General features: G+C 35.3%; 1 protein-coding gene across 2 annotated transcripts in view; it reads right to left on the bottom strand.

Moving 5' to 3' along the window:
- sdt (MAGUK p55 family member stardust) overlaps positions 1 to 17,040 on the bottom strand; it is a 166,117-nt gene that overhangs the window by 11,845 nt on the left and 137,232 nt on the right. For both annotated transcript variants that reach the window (XM_074126390.1, XM_074126391.1), the window contains one exon: positions 13,117 to 13,303. In XM_074126390.1, coding sequence (XP_073982491.1) covers positions 13,117 to 13,303 — 187 coding nt within the window. The remainder of the gene's footprint in view (positions 1 to 13,116; positions 13,304 to 17,040) is intronic.

Here is a 17,040-nt window from a genome sequence, read left to right as displayed (position 1 = left end):
GAAATTTTGCTAGCGGGCTTTAAAATATTTTAATGAAAACGATGTAAGAAAGTAATTTTTGGAAAAGGAAGAAAACAAATCTTAATTAAAAAAAGATTCAGTATTGCCTTACAAAAATATTTATGCTTTCAATATCCTTTAGGCAAAGCACCTATAATGTAAGGTATACAAAGTAGTCCTTTAGTTGGTACTTAATGATGAGGTACTTTAAGGGAAGTCTAATCTACCCTAAAATAAATTATCCCAGAAAACTGGGTACTTCAGTGATAAATCTTGGGACTGAAGAAACTGAATACTTAAAATAATATATGAGTTGACTACACATGTTTCCGAAATCTCTCGTCGCTCCGTCCACATCCTGAAGCAGTTAAATAGTTCCCGTCACCAATTAAGGACCCAGCAACTCCTAGTTTCCTCTCTTATTTCCCCCCCCCCATTTCGACTATGGTTGCCTTAGTGTATAGCGCGGTCTTTCTGGTGATATTGAAGCTAAGCTCAAGCGCCTTTCATGAACTGCTTTATAAAATTTATTTTCAGCATTTCCCAGAGACTCCCGCATTTCGCACTGCTACGATGAGAGTTGAAGTGGCTTCTTCCTGTCTATCGCTGCCAGTATTTTTTTGGGCTTCATTCCTTTTTCAAGTCATCCAGTCTCAAATACCATCCTATATTTTTCAACTCCTTAAGTTTAAATCCTCGATCCATTCCCGTAATACTAGATCTCGCTCATCTGATCTCTATATTCCCTCACACCGTACCTCATCCTTTGAAAAATCCTCCCTTATACGTGCTACCTCTCTCTGGAACTCCTTGCCATCATCTGTCCGCCATGCTCCTACCCTTTCTATCTTTAAATCCCGTCTATCCAGCTTTCTCCGATATTTTAATTGTTTTAATTTATTTCCTTAATTTCTGCTGTTATTTTTATTTTCACTTTTTGTAAATACTTATTTATTTATTTATTTTCTGTTTAATCACAGGCCAAACTATTAAGGCCTCTATTTGTACCTGTATTTATTCTTAGGGGACAATTGTCCCAGAATAATAAATTTATTTTCTATTCTATTTGTGTTTTTTTTTTTAAATATATAATTATGAACCATCTTCAGCTTGATAAGTTGAAAATAATAAAGTTAGTACTTAGCGAGAATCTAAGAGTGAATAATGGACATAGAAACCAGCAGCAAAGAAGAAGTATTAAAGCCTTTTAAACCGGATGATAGCGGTACGGCCCTGACTAGTTAAGGGGCTTGAAGAGGTTTTAATTCGGCCATCCTGTTCTTAATTACATGTGAGATATCTAGCGGCCCTACCGGAGCTTCTCTCTCTCCCTCCGCGCCTCTCCCAAATCCAATAGTTCACTCAATCTTCCAAGAAGAACAATGAACCGCTTCTTATAGAGGATTCTAATTTATGTAAAATCAGGGTGGCTTTTTTTTTTTACTTAATATTAAATTTCCCTGTCCCTCATAGCCAGTGGCTAAACTGTTCTGTGGTAATGCATTAAGGAACGCTGTTGCTTCAGTATTTCTAAACAATCCGAATTTTTTTCCCCCCTAAATTATTTTAAATACTCACACGACATTTGAGGTTCTAACTCGGGATTTTTGTTTTTCCCCAAAACATAAAACTTCTAACTTCCTGTAAATGTTCGTTTTTTTGAGGTATCCTCAAATATACACAACACAAATAATTTAAAATAAAAAAACATTTTTTCGAACTCAGAGGACTTTAACGTTGATGTCTTGAGAGAAAACTCTTGAATGGTAAATCTGCGCACCTTGTTTGAATCCTTTCTTCTTACAAGAGGTAATATCCTACGCGGGAGGTAAAAATCCACAATTTCACAGATAAGTCCATTATGGAAACCCACCCAATTAGAGATTCTTTCATTGTATACTTCCTTTTTTCGAGTATTTGCGCAATATTTCTGACATGTGTCCCAGAATAATGAAAAATTAAATTTATATAAATAATTAATTACAGTTGCAAAATAAATAAAAAAAAGCAATAACAATTCTAGAATTTTGAATGCAATAAACATTTGAAATTACTCACTTATCAATTTAAATAAAACTCTATGCAAAGTGATTGCGCTAAATGACGTTTATGAATGCGGAAAATGGTAGAATAATGATTCATTTTCACATTAATATAATAATTATAATTCTAGTTGAGTAACTTGGGTTTATAAAGAAATTTGAATTATTATTATTTTTTTTTTTTTGTAAATTATGCAACAAATAAGAAATGATAAGTTTTCTTTTTTTTAAATATTGTTATAGTTATTAAAATTCGAAAGAGCTAACTTCCTAATATTTCTATCCCCACCACGTCCGGCCTTTACGATACAGAGTTCCGCCAATTGTTATCATTCCGAACATGCACCAGAATATTTCGTAGCCCCTTCACGCCCTAGCAAAAGAAAAAAGCATTGTTATAGAGAACAAATCTTTTTTGCTTTTAACGATATTCTTATTCAACTTTCTACCTTCCTCAAACTTCTTGCATGATTGGTGGAGAGGAAGGGAGACAGCGTTGCTATAGAAACAGCAGAAGATTTTTTACCGTTTAAAGTGACTTCTCCTTTCCCAGCCAACCAATTTCCAAAATTGAACTAAAAGCTATAGGAGACAGAGAGAGAGAGCAATGGACCATGTCGGCCAACGCCTTTTAGATAGTGTTGCTTTTATCTTGGTTGGATTTGTGTTCACTTCCTTAACGGATATGGCCATCTAAGGTGATTGGATGACCATTTTTTGGATACTACGCACGCAATATAAAGGAGAGTGACTTAGTGTTGTTTTCCATACTAAGTATTTTTACTAAATATACATTTTTTTTTTTAAATAATTATTACTTGAACTTAAGTGATATTTTTTAGAAAGAAAGTCAACGTCTAAGACAATTTTCCGTCCTCCCAAAAAATTTGGTCTACACATTGCCTTAATTCCAAAACAAACTATACTTATTTTATGATGGAAATCAAAATGCTAAGCTGTGGTTTTTCTTCATGTTATTCTCAAAATGTTGAGAAATATGTTAAGTTTTGAAGGTGGCCTAGCTATCGTTATTAGATAATCTAGATTTAAGTTTTTTTTTTTATTTGCGATTTTTACTTTGTACGTTTCTTCTTTTAAACTGTCAACGTTTCCATTTTCTCAGGCTTTCATTTTCTCGTATTTTCCTTTAATGGTAAGAAAATCTAGTTTGGCAAAAAAAGAGTATGAGTCGAATTTTTTGAAGGCCGGCAGCAGAGTTTAAAACGGAAAAATTAAGAGTAAACGCGTCAAGGTAATGCAATCACGGAAATTCCGAGTGAAAAAACTACTGTGAACCCGCAAATAACTTGCAAAACTGAGAGTCAGGAAATGTAGTGCGAGCCCGGGATACATGAGTGAAGTTGAAATCTTTACACCGCATTGGATTAATCTACCCTCTGATTATGGTTGAATGTCTGAAACCTGCCAAAGGATACAATAACCAAGCGGATAAAAATCAACGAAATTATCAAACCCTGCGGACGTAACCATATTTTGAATAATTACTATTTAGTGCACCACGAACATACAAAAAGATGTTCCATCCTCATTAGTTCAATACAATATCATAATAAACCATTAAAGACGATGAGTAAATAGAAGTTCACTAATCAGAAGATTTGAAATTGATCAAGATTGATGGGAACTATTCAAGTCAAAATTGAATAAAATTAAGACATATCATAATTCGGCGTTGAATGAGGTAATTATTCATATATGTATACATTTTCTTTTACATAGTTCAGCAGATGATTCTCACATGGTTTCCCAGAAGAGAGAACTGGGGCATTCCATGAGAACTAAGAAAGAAATACAACTGTATTAGGAGATCAAGCAGTTCTTTGCTTAAAGCATGTCACAGTTTCTTCATGATAAGTTAGTAATTGTTGAAATAAGAAATTAAATCTGGAAAACTCCTTTACAGACTTCTTGAACGAAGCTCCAAGAACTAAAACGCTTCTTATACGATACTATCCTTAAACCTAGGAGGACTTATGGACTAGACTAGCTAGAGAGGAGGGTTCAGCCAAACCCTCCTCGAATGACACTTCATTCATGAAAATCGGTTCGCGCGTTTAGGCGCTACGTTGTTTACAAAAAAGGTAACAACAAGAAGAAGAAGAATAAGAACAAACATACAGTCTGAGGCTCCTTTCTACGGTGACTAACCTCATTCTACACAACGACCAACAACATCCCATTCGCCAAGACAAAATATCACAAGTTCCATATTGCTCTCTCATTAATATCTTTAATCCTCTTGTACTGTCTGCCGCTTCCACTTTTGTCATTTCTTACAATCCAGTCGACTGAGTCGATTCTGTGGCCCCGGGACTTCCTTGAGAACTAAATTTCATCGGGCATCATCGATTTACTTTTTTTTTTAGAAGGCTACCGCTGAGTAGTTTCCACATCATCATATTTACTTATTGTATGTATTTAATTAGCAGATTGTAAATTAGTAAAATAACTCCCCCCCCCCCATTCGATGTACAGGGTCGAGACCCCCAAAAGGCACATCTACATAAAATTCCGAATCGAATGACACCTCATTCATGAAAATCGGTTCGCGCGTTTAGGCGCTACGTTGTTTACAAAAAAGGTAACAAGAAGAAGAAGAAGAATAAGAACAAGAACATTTTTTGAAAATGCCGTTTTTGCTCATTTTCGGCAACTTTTTTCTCGAAACCTGTTAGATCTGGGTTGTTGCAACAAAATTACATTTTTAAAGGAGGGTTTGCCCTATATTTTAAAGAAAATTTGGGAATTTTATCTTTTTATAGAAAAAGAGAAAAAAATTATCAAAGTTGGGTGTTTTTTAACGTTACAGCTTTTTCGTGCAGTTTTTGATGATCAACCCTTATACAACTGTCCTACCGGAAACAGTTTTAATAAATTTATTTAACATGCTAAACAAGAATCGGCGTCTCCCAAGGGATTACAAAAAAAAAAACTCATCAGAGTTATGGCAAGAGAGATGATTTCGTATCTCTCGAGTCGCAATCTATACCACTGAATATCAGTAGCGATAAAAGTAACCAAAACGGAAGTACCAAGTTTAAGCTTCTCGAGACTTCCGGTTGTCACACTCACACACACACACACACACACACACTCATGAGATTGCATTACATCCCTATCTCTAAATATACTACCTACATAAGCGGAAGTATTGTGTCAATATCAATATTTCGAAACTGAGTGTCCACCAGAATCCTAAATTTAAAATTTAAGGGGTTATAGGCAGTCAGAAATTTGAAAAAATCGATTTTTTTTATATTAAAGTATAGTATCTCAGGAATGTTGTCCTAAAATTTCAAGTCGATCCGAGCAAAATTGTAAGAGTGAAAATGGACGAGAATCGAATTACCATCGCTGAGCACAGAGCGCAACTTGCTACGCGGGAGGCAAGAATCCTACGCAGACAGCAGAAATCGGAAAACTTGGACATTTTGGAAGACATGGAGGACTTATTTTATGGGCCTGGAATCGATCACACTGTCTAAGTTGAAAAAAAAGATTATCCAGGTTTTATTCGCAAACCTTTAACCGCTGAAAACTTTAAACGCGTTTTTCTCAAAACTACGTTTTCAAAGTCGGTGGACAAGATATCTCAAAATCTACTGCACCCATCTTTTTGAAATTTTACGTATTTCTTTTACACATATTAAAATCGTACTTGGACGAAGGATTTTTTTTTCAATGAATAGAACTTCGTTTTACAAACAAAATGGTCAAATTTTTTTTAGTGAAATCGTGACTCAAACTTTAAAGTTGTCCCAAAAATTAAAAATTCAATTTTTTTCTAAATCCTTCGTTCAAGTACGAGATAAAGGCATCTACTAACGAAATCTTTTCGAAATTTTGATTTAAGATGATCCAGTCTCAAGATATCATGTCCACGAGAGGGTTGTATTTTTTTGACGTGTTGCATTAAAATATTCGCCATTAGTACAATTATTATTAATTTGTAACGAAAAAATTACAATAAGTTCTTTAAACATGGACTGATATGGCGCAAAAGTTCCCGAATAAAAAAGTAAACACGTTTTTCCCCCAAAAAAATTTGAAAAAATGACTTTTTTTGCGCCTCTGACTGCCTATAACCCCTTAATGAATATTCAGGGGGTTAGAATTTTGAAATTTGTTATAAGAGAAGTCGTAGGTGGGTCTACACCACATACATTTTTTCAAAATTTTATTTATTTTATAATATATATTTTAAACGCTAGTTACCTAACGACCCCACATATACCTAACATAACAAACATATTGATCGCTAGAACTACATTAAATAATCTCCTCCACCCACCATTCTGACCTTCTCCGCCTACCTAGTTACCTTTAAAAAAATAAAAAGGAAGCGATGACGTTAATAATGTGACGTATTTGCTACATCCTCAGTAATTATAATATTTTTAGCATCTTAAAAGGTTTTACATAAAACAGTATTATCTGATAAAATAATTTTTAATATTTAAAAAAGAAAAAATTCAGTGACCTCGTAGTTTCAGCTTCAGAGAAAAATTTAAAACCTGATTTTGATCATTCAACACTAGTCTCAAAATTCTATCTTGAGACTTCCAATATTTAATTCTTACCAACGATTATACAGTTTGTAAAACCTATCTTTTACTGAAATTTACAACTTAAAGAAACCTAATCAAAACTCAAACCCGGATAATATCTAAATTTATTTCAGTGAGAAATTTCTAGGAAAAATCCTAAGAGCCATATTTGGGAAACTCTCTCAAAAAATTGGAAAAATCAAAAGATTAAATGTAAAGTTCTATCGAGTACCAGGACATCCAGGGAAAATGGACCAGCTGATCAGGATGTGGGATAATAGAGACTATTCTGTGATTCCAGTGGTTAAGAAATGAATTTTATGGTGTTTGGAAATTGGGTAAATGAAGGGCAATGGCAAATCTTAAGAAGATCTGGAGCTGTGAGGAAGTACCGCGCTTAGTGAGCCTTCCTGCTCAGTAAAAGGACAGGATATTTTCGGAAATTTGAGGCGCCACGGTAGCTGGAGCGGTTATAGGCTAGACCCTCCAAGCTAAGATGTATTGCTGGTTTAGTGGGTTCGATTCCCCTGGTCTAGGCCTTGGATTTTATTTAATGGTTAATAAAAGAAAATAGTAAAGTATGTTAGGCGGTTATAGGCTAGACCCTCCAAGCTAAGATGTATTGCTGGTTTAGTGGGTTCGATTCCCCTGGTCTAGGCCTTGGATTTTATTTAATGGTTAATAAAAGAAAATAGTAAAGTATGTTAGGCGGTTATAGGCTAGACCCGCAAAGCTAAGATGTATTGTTGGTTTAGTGGGTTCGATTCCCCTGGTCTGGGCCTTGGATTTTATTTAATGGTTAATATGAGAAATTTATAGTAAAGTATGTTTGCTAGTCGCCTCCGTCCTACACCTAATTTGGTAGTTGGACGTTAAGCCCCGCCTGAAAAAATAGGGCAATTACTTACTTTACTTTTACTTACTTTCGGAAAATACGGCATTTATATTGCAAGCTATTACTTATATAATTGCGAATCGTCAGAACCATTTTGACAGATTCTGGTAGGCCAGATGTCGGCCTAAAACTTAGTATCGGGACTTAGCAATCAACTTTAATTTTTTTTTCTTTTTTTTTTGAGTTTACACAGACAGAAGAGGAAGAGAGAGGGTGGGATAGAGGGCGCTAAAAGCGATGGTTCCGTCTTCCAGGGACTCTGAAACGGGCTTTTAACGCGTCTTCATAGATCTCAAAAAAAAAAATTAAAATCGGTGTTCTAATTAAAAAAAAACCCTAATTATCAAATATTACTGTGACGATAAACAATTATTTTTCTATTTACGTCAACAGTGCGTAATAAAGTGTTGATAAATTGACAATAAGAATGGTGCAATCTTCAAACAGTACAAGAGACTGACAATGCCAGGTAGACTGATAAATGGTTGCTAAATAGGGTTACCATGGTTACTAAATTAGATTACTCTCACACAATTTATATGCTTCCGTCAACAATATTATTCTAGACAGAAACAATTTAGACTCTCTTTCTCCGTAATCTAAATGTTTCTATCGATTCTCTACTCTAGAGCTGCGTAATATATAAGGGAAGTAATTCCGGAAATATTTGTTCTGAGATCCTCTAATTCCCCCCTCCCAAAAAAAGAGTGATTTCTTTTACAAATTCATCTTTGGAGAGTGAGGGTCAGTATATCTCAAAAATGAATCAATCCAGAAAAATTCAAATTATTTGAAATCTGCTTTAGATGCTTATAATTTTGGATCCGGAAATAAGCTTTTGGAAAAAAAATCAGCCCCAACCGGAAAAGCGTCTTTTCAAAATAAATTGTTCAATATTTTGCGATTTTCTAAAAAAAAAAAAAACTCGAACCAATAGCCCTTAAATAGTTCTAAAACTGTTTATTTAAAATATTCTCAAAGGGAAAGTTCAATTTAAAGGGCATTTTTGGCCGGTCAGAGGGGAGAGTTGAATTGCCTTTTAAGGGCTATTTAACTGTAATGAACGACTCGTTGCCCACTAAATATTAATAAGGGTTCAATATGTAACTTATACTTCAAATTTGATGAAAATTAGCTGACCAAAAAGGGCTTACTAGAACTTTAGAAGTAACCTTCTACAAATATTAGGGCTTCTTCTTGTTTAATACAACTTTTATGTTCAAAGTAACTTTAATTAAGTAAAAACTGAGATCCATAACATATATTTTCCATTACCTCGTTTGAAAACAAAAATACAACGTTACAAGAAAATGTTTGATCTTAATGTATTTCCTGTTGAGCATCCCAAATTCTGGTCGGGGCAATTATTTTGCAAGAACTCTTTAAGTTTATCCAGGACCTTTCATTTTTGGGAAGGGAAATATTTGTTTAAAAAATAAAATTAAAAAAAAAAAAAAATGACCTTAAACTTCTCAATCTAAGTTCTGCAATAACTGCATCCAGAAATAACGTACATACCTATGTTTAGAAAAATGCATTAAAGTACCGCTAGATTATAACAAAGAGCCGTGCTACATATCAGCTTTACGTACGTACATGAAAACACTTTGCAGGATATTTAGAAATAGCCTGTACTTACAACTATTTTAAGTTTCAATACTATTAGGGCAGTAATTAAAAAAACAGTAGAACAAGATGAACTACCGGATGTATTAGAGAAAGGTGAAAGTTGTGGAAATACAGACGCAGGTATTTCTAGCTTTATGCGTACACGCAATACACACAATAATGCCATCTTAATCAGCTGATTTGAATTAAAGATCAGCTGACCGTAAAATCATCTTTTTTTAAAATATTTGATTTCTTTCAAAAATACTTTCTCCAACAATAAATGACCGGAAGGGAGAAAACAAATAACGTTCATCTGAGTCCTATTTCCGGTGAACTTTTGAGCTAAGTTGAATTTGAATTTTAAGTTATTTTTTTTTTTTGTAATATTTAATATTATTCAGTTTATTTTTTTGAAAAAAATATATTGTTTTAGACGTCGCTGAGATACAGTTTGAAGTAGGAATATTTTGTAAAAAACCAAAATCTCTACGATCTCCAAGACCTACTATAGTGAATGTTTGTATCATTATATAAGTACAGTGGTGTACCTCGGTTCTCGACCACAATTCGTTCCGGAAGTGCGGCCGAGAACCAATATGGTCGAGAACCGAAACAATTTATCCCATAAGAAATAATGTAAACTATGTAGTTTATTTCAATTCTAAGCCCCAGAAATATTAGGCCGTTTTACTGGCCTAATTTTTTGTATTTTATGTAAAAACAAGGTATCTAAACAAGAAATAAGATCTAAAAGTGTAAATATAAAAAAACAACTCGGCTCATCTCGGTGGTGTTCGAGTTCCAAATGTTTGTTCGGATTTCAGGACAATATTTTCTCGAATTTCTTGGTCGAATACCGATTTGTTCGAAAGTCAAGTCGTTCGAAAACCGAGGTACCACTGTACTTGTAAAGTGTTTTATGTCATTTGTGTTTATAAATGAGGCAGGGTTACCCTGTGAGGGTACATTAAACCTAAACATGGCAAGCGTCAAAAACTATCACTTAAGATTTTAAGCGTATTTATGAGCATATTAAAGGGGGAGTTCTTCTCGTTGGGCTGGGATACCTTCAGGAACACGCATCCCACAAAAAAAAGAAAAAAAAAAGTAACTGTTCACTAACCCTAATCATAATGAGATACAGAGATTTAACTTTATTTCTTCTGTTAGAATGCCCACCAAATAATTGGTAACGAGAATTTGTAGGTGCTGCGACCGAATTTTACATGTTACAACATGAAGAATCATGAAAATAGTGGCAGCTATTACAGCTCTAGTCCCTCAAAATTGCCCTCAAACAAATTTTGCTCTCACTCCTCAAAAAGTAGTCATTTTCCCCGGAAATCTGTTGTTTCAAAACAATTTTGTGGGAATCTTGAAGCCAATGAGTTATCTGATAATGAAAATTTTGTAAGAAATTCTTTAGGACACCATTTTGGAGGAGGGGGAAAGAAGTAAAAAGTTTGGTAAGTGTAAAGTGTTACTCCTTCCAGTTGCTAAGTTACGATATATCTGAATGCTTAAAAATTTTCACGATACTTAAAATACTTACTAGTTTAGCAAGAAAATTTAAATATGGATATAATATGATTGGAGAAATGAAACTTCCACCAGTAAGAATTCAAAAAATTAACTTTAAATCTACATAAGCACATATTTAGTTTACCTTTTTCTGAAAGGTAATCCAATAAAGCGGAAATAGGAAAGAAACTGCCTGCTCAGGTGAAATACTAGTAAGCGACATCCATCACATATCTAGTCTCGAAGGCGGACTGAAGGGGAGAACATTGTTTTGCTATTGTTAGGGTGGCTACACTGGCGTGTCCGGGGGGGATACACAGGTGGGGGCGTGGTGTGGGAGAGAGTGGAGGGGAGACCTCAGCTCCTTCACTTCAGCTAGTCTTCTTCTTCGCCCATTGTATTCCCACTGGGTCACTCCTTGGCAACGGACCGTTTACAAACAAAACCTCACACTGTGAAACTCTCCTCATACATAGACAGACACGGGTACCTTTTTATTGTCGCCTTCGTTACAATAATAATTGTGAACTTTTTTTGTGTTTTATTATTACCATTTTATGACATTTAATGGAACAATGCTATTAAAGCCGAACAGTTTGGATCATTTTCGAGAAATTCAAGAGTCAAATCTCTTACTATAAATCTTAAGATTATGGAATTGTAAGTCCTACATTCAATTCCAACTTATATAGCAAGCTTGACAAGGCAAAGAAAGTTTTAATGTTGTGGAAGGGATTGTAGATTGTATTAGAAGGGCAAAAACCAACTATAGCCGTTTTTGACAGGCTAAGAATTTCTTTAGCCCAGACGGCAGTCAGCTCGGGGATCTCCACCGTTTCCGATGTTCCTTCCAAAATCCACTGCTCCACCTCTGTTCTAACAACGTCGATAGGATACAGGGATTTCGATGGGCTGAGTAGTCATTGTTATCATCGCAGCTCCTTCCTTTGCTGTTTCATCATCGGCAAGTTCGTTACCCCAGAATCCCGGAGTGACCAGGGGACCAAGCAACCGAAACAACAGTATTCAAAGCTTCCAATGAGGAAGTGATTGGTAAAGGTACCAAGATACCCAATAAAACTGATTGTAAAGTTTCAAATTGGTCTTACGAACCCTTCGCCAAACCCAGTCACTAAATTAATAAAGGTTTTTTTTGTTAAGGGTTTAAAGAAATGGTGCAATTTTGTAAACATTTCTAAACCAATTTAATTAAGTGGTCCTTTCATTTTAATCGTTCGATGAAAAATTTGAATTCAGGGCAGCTCTGAATCGATATAAAGCGATAATATCGTAGCTACAATATGTCTTTATCGATAATTATGAATGAAGGAGATATTATTTAATTGAGAAAACAAGTAGCGCCGTCATAGCCGGGTGGTTAGACTAAGACCGCAAAGCTGACATGTATTGCAGTACTAAGCTAAATTCCTAGTTTAGGCATTGGATTTCATTTAATGTAAAGAAATTATACAAATTTACGAACGGAAACAAAACCAGCATCCGGTTGCTCAAGAGGATGGTAATAAGTGAATTTATCTATCTTTCATCCATCATCTTTTAGAAAGAATATTCTAGAAAGCTAAAAAAAAAGAATCTGTAGAGACAGAGAGAGAGAGTCATCATCCACTCAGCATTCTGTCCACACTCCTAGCCACACCAAACAATGTAAGCCGCCTCTATTCAGGGACATTAACCTTCTTCTTTTTTTCTTTTTAACCCTGAAGAGATGTTACTTTTTCATCTTCTTCGGCCAAACAAAATGATCCTCCTGAAGAATCTCATTTGCCTCTCACATAAGAAGGAAGCGAGTAAATTTTCCCTGCTATGCCTAATGGGAGGCTATAACGCTCGCGATAAAACTTGGCTTCTCGTTACACTGAAATCGATTTACCAACCGTGAACCTCTTGGAAGCGAGAAAGAGAGAGGGACATCAAACGCACAGAGAGGTCCTCCATTTTTAAATTAAAAAGCAAAATTACAGCAAGAATTGTTAAGTAGTAACTTTTGAACTCAAAAAGATTAATTTTTGTTCTGCATTTTTTTAATTAATTTTTTGTTTTGCCACAAGATGGCAGTGTTGCATATTCTATTGAAAAGCAACGCCTCCGAGATCTCGTAAAAAACAAACCAAAGTAATTAATTTCGGCTCAATTCAATAACTTTGTTAGCCTACAATGGATTTCAGAGCTGCTATCATGGATCAACATGCATTAAAGTACTGCAAGTAAAGAGAATCTGTTTCTTCGTAGCATTTTTTCTGCATCAAGAATGGATTCAAAATGGATTTACCGATGACGTAACCGGCGAAGCGCATTAATTATTAATTTGAATAACAAATTATTACGCACAGCATGTGCAGCATAGTCTTTAGTTATAAAACTTTAAAGTAATGGTTGACAAAGTAAAATACTTGTGCTTTTTCTCATTGATCTTGCTTTGATCTTGTACAACGAACCAAAGAAGTTTATACTGACTTACCAACAACTTTGTACAAAGTATCACTGTCCACTGCCTCTTCTAATGGTTCTTCTGCGGCGAATGCATCGTTCACCAGTCCTGGCCTACTTTCCAGAGCTTGTAATTTCTTAGATCCACGCAGAGATCTGTTGGCCAATTCTTGTTGTACCGCTCGTTCTTCATCTTCTTTTCGTTTCTTCAGTTGTTCCTGAAAATTGATATAGTTTTGTTTTAAATTAAGAGAAGATTGTACAAGCTGTTGGAAATGCTATTATATAATTAAAAATGGGGTTTAGATTATAGGTAATATCGCTGATTTAAAATTATTTTTTGTTATCATACTATACTGTAATTAGGTATTTTGTCATTTCAGGATGAAATAACCTTGAAAAGGGAACTGAAACATGCAATGAAAGACACCAATTTTCTTATCCTTCGTGATGAGAAATATTGTAATCATGTGCTGGAAAATTACTACTGGAAATTACTTCCTATCAATTCAATTTTATGCCTTTTTTTTTTAAATTTGAATTTTTACTAAATGTTGGTTGCCTAGAATTTGAGGTTTATTGCAATAAGGGCTGGACTTTGACAGGACTTTTGACGTCACAGTTTACTATTACTCCCCTTGAACTTAATTTCCATTAAAAGTAAAAAAACGATAGACTTAAAAGAAAACTTAGAATACAGAAATCCCAAACTTCCACCTTACGTAAGTAAGAAATCCTAACCACACAAATATCGTTCCCTACCAAAAATAGGCAACCGTAACAGTTTTTACACAGTTCAGCAATTAGTTTATCAATGAAAATACTAAATTAGTTCATGTTTACACCTTTTTTTTTAACAGTAAACTATAATTATAATAATGTGCTAATCGACCTTGAAATCGATAATAACAAAAAAATCTTATGACTAGTCAAAAAATACAAAAAAATTATTACATACAATAAATTGTAAAGAAATCTCAGAGGGTGTATTTAAACGATGTTGACGTATGTTGTGATTACGTTTTAATTGTGACGTCATTATTAACACACACACACACAAATTAAAAACAGAATAAAAAATAAAAACTATAAAACACTCAGCGCCAAAAAAAAAAAAACTTTTGAAAACTGAACTAATTAAAATTAATTCTGAATAACAACTATTATTCACTAAAAATGCCAGGTTGTAAAAAAAAAAAACGTGGCTATATTACTCCACCTGTATTTTATTAAAAACAATTTAAAACATTCTCTTCATCATCGTTCGACAATTCCCATAAAACGTTATCACAAATATGTTTTACTGATAACAATTCTACACTGTATTTTTATCAATATTCAATCAATAAATTTAATATTTAGCACACACACACACACACACACAGAAACAAGCATAGGTACGACGCAGGTTCAGGAGAGGTTGAAAAATATGGTAACAATTTTGGTACCATAACTAACATTGTGAATTTACCGGAAATATAATTACGTGAACTGTGGTTAGAGAAATAGGATATCTAATAAATAAATACCAAATCTTAGGATTCAAGATTGGCGAGGAATTGGTCAAATAAAAAACAAACTCGTCTATTTTGCCAACGTTTCGACAAATATATTGTCCTCTTCAGGGCCTGGATATTACAAATACATATTTGTAATATTTTGTAATACATATTTGTAATATCCAGGCCATGAAGAGGACAATATATTTGTCGAAACGTTGGCAAAAAAGACGAGTTTGTTTTTTTTATTTGACCAATTCCTCGCCAATCTTGAATCTTAAGATTAACAATTTACGGTCACGAAACCTATATATTCATAAATACCAAATTTTAGACATCTCGTCCATAAATTAATATACTTATACGAGGGTCGTTTGAAAAGTCCGTGCAAAGTGAAAGAGATAGCACCACTGGCGCGTATCGAGGTTATGTTTAGTTAGTAGCATCTCTTGGAAGAACACACACCAAGTTTCAGCCAGATCGGTCTATTTCTTTGTGTTTGGCATTCGTTTGAATCGAGGAAGTCGAGTGATTTTCAAAAAATGGACGAAAAATAATTTCGAGTGTTGATTAAACACTACTTTATGAAAGGCAAAACGCCTCAGGAGACTAAAGAGAAGCTTGATAAACATTATGGTGATTCTGCACCTTCGATTAGAACAGTTTATAAGTGGTTTCAAAATTTTCGGAGTGGCCATATGGGCACAAGTGACGCTGAACGTTCTGGACGCCCTGTTAAGGTTACTACTCCAGAAATCATTGTTAAAATCCATGATATGGTGATGGATGACAGAAGAGTGAAGGTGCGTGAGATTGCTAGTGCTGTGGGCATCTCGAATGAACGGGTACATAATATTTCGCAAGATGGGTGCCGCGATTACTCACGCTTGACCAAAAACGAAATCGTGTGAAGTGTGCAAGGACGGTTTGCAGCTATTCCAGAAGAATCCGCAGGACTTTCAGCGTCGTTTCGTCACTGTGGATGAAACATGGATACATCACTACACTCCTGAGACCAAAGAACAATCTAAACAATGGGTTACCAAGGGGGAAACTGCGCCAAAAAAGGCGAAGACCGTTCTTTCGGCCGGAAAGATTATGGCGACTGTCTTTTGGGATTCGCAAGGAATAATCCTTATCGACTATCTGGAAAAGGGTAAAACTATTACAGGTGCATATTATTCATCGTTATTGGACCGTTTGAAAACCGAGCTGCAAGAAAAACGCCCACGATTGGCCCACCAAAAAAGTCCTTTTCCATCACGACAACGCACCAGCTCACACCTCAGCAGTTGTGGTCGCAAAATTAATTGGAAATAGGGTTCCAACTCGTTTTACATCCCCCCCTATTCTCCAGACTTGGCTCCCTCGGACTACTATTTGTTCCCCAATACGAGGTGTGTTCAAAAAGTAACGGGAATTTTCGTTTTTTGAAAAAAATATTTATTTATTCATCTACATTAATATTGTCGCCTTCAAAGTAGTCCCCTTCGCATACAATACACTTGGGCCAGCGCTTTTTCCAATCCTCGAAACACTTCTGAAACTCGATCTTTGTGATAGCTTTCAGCTCTTTCAGCGATTCGCTTTTAATGTCATCTATGCTTGTAAAACGACGGCCTTTTAATGTTCTCTTTATGTTTGGAAATAGAAAAAAGTCACATGGAGCCATGTCTGGCGAATATGGAGGCTGGGGCATCGTTAAAGTTTTGTTTTTGGCCAAAAATTCACGAACAAGCAATGAAGTGTGAGCAGGTGCATTATCGTGGTGCAAAATCCATGAATTGTTTTGCCACAAATCCGGGCGTTTTTTTCGGATTGCTTCACGCAAACGGCGTTGAACTTGTAGGTAGTACTCCTTATTGATTGTTTGACCTTGTGGCAAGAATTCATGATGCACTATGCCATTAAAATCGAAGAACACAGTGAGCATAACCTTCACATTCGACCGCACTTGTCGAGCCTTTTTCGGTCTTGGCGATCCAGAATGCCTCCACTGGGACGATTGAGCCTTAGTTTCGACATCATATCCGTAAACCCATGTTTCGTCACCTGTTATAACACGTTTCAGTAGATCCGCATCGTTGTCGACTTCATTGAGTGACTCTTGAGCAACTTCCATTCACCGCTGTTTTTGTTCGAAATTCAACAATTTTGGAACAAATTTTGCTGCCACACGTTTCATACCCAAAACATCCGAAAAAATTTCATGGCATGAGCCAATTGATATGGCAACATCATCAGCGACTTCTCTGATTGTGATTCGGCGATCGTTCATAACCATTTCTTTCACTTTTTTCACGTTTTCATCGGTTGTTGATGTGCTTGGACGTCCAGGTCGTTCGTCATCTTCAACGTTTTCGCGGCCATCTTGGAAACGCTTATACCACTCGTAAATCCTTGTTTTACTCATAGCAGACTCACCATATGCCTTTATTAACATTTCACACACTTTA

The sequence above is a fragment of the Rhodnius prolixus genome, unplaced genomic scaffold (genome assembly GCF_049639745.1).
Source record: "Rhodnius prolixus isolate KJV_2025 unplaced genomic scaffold, Rpr scaffold_3, whole genome shotgun sequence".
NCBI classification, from domain to species: domain Eukaryota; kingdom Metazoa; phylum Arthropoda; class Insecta; order Hemiptera; family Reduviidae; genus Rhodnius; species Rhodnius prolixus.
Note: the sequence above shows the minus strand (reverse complement) of the source record. Positions and strands in the feature narration are given on the sequence as shown.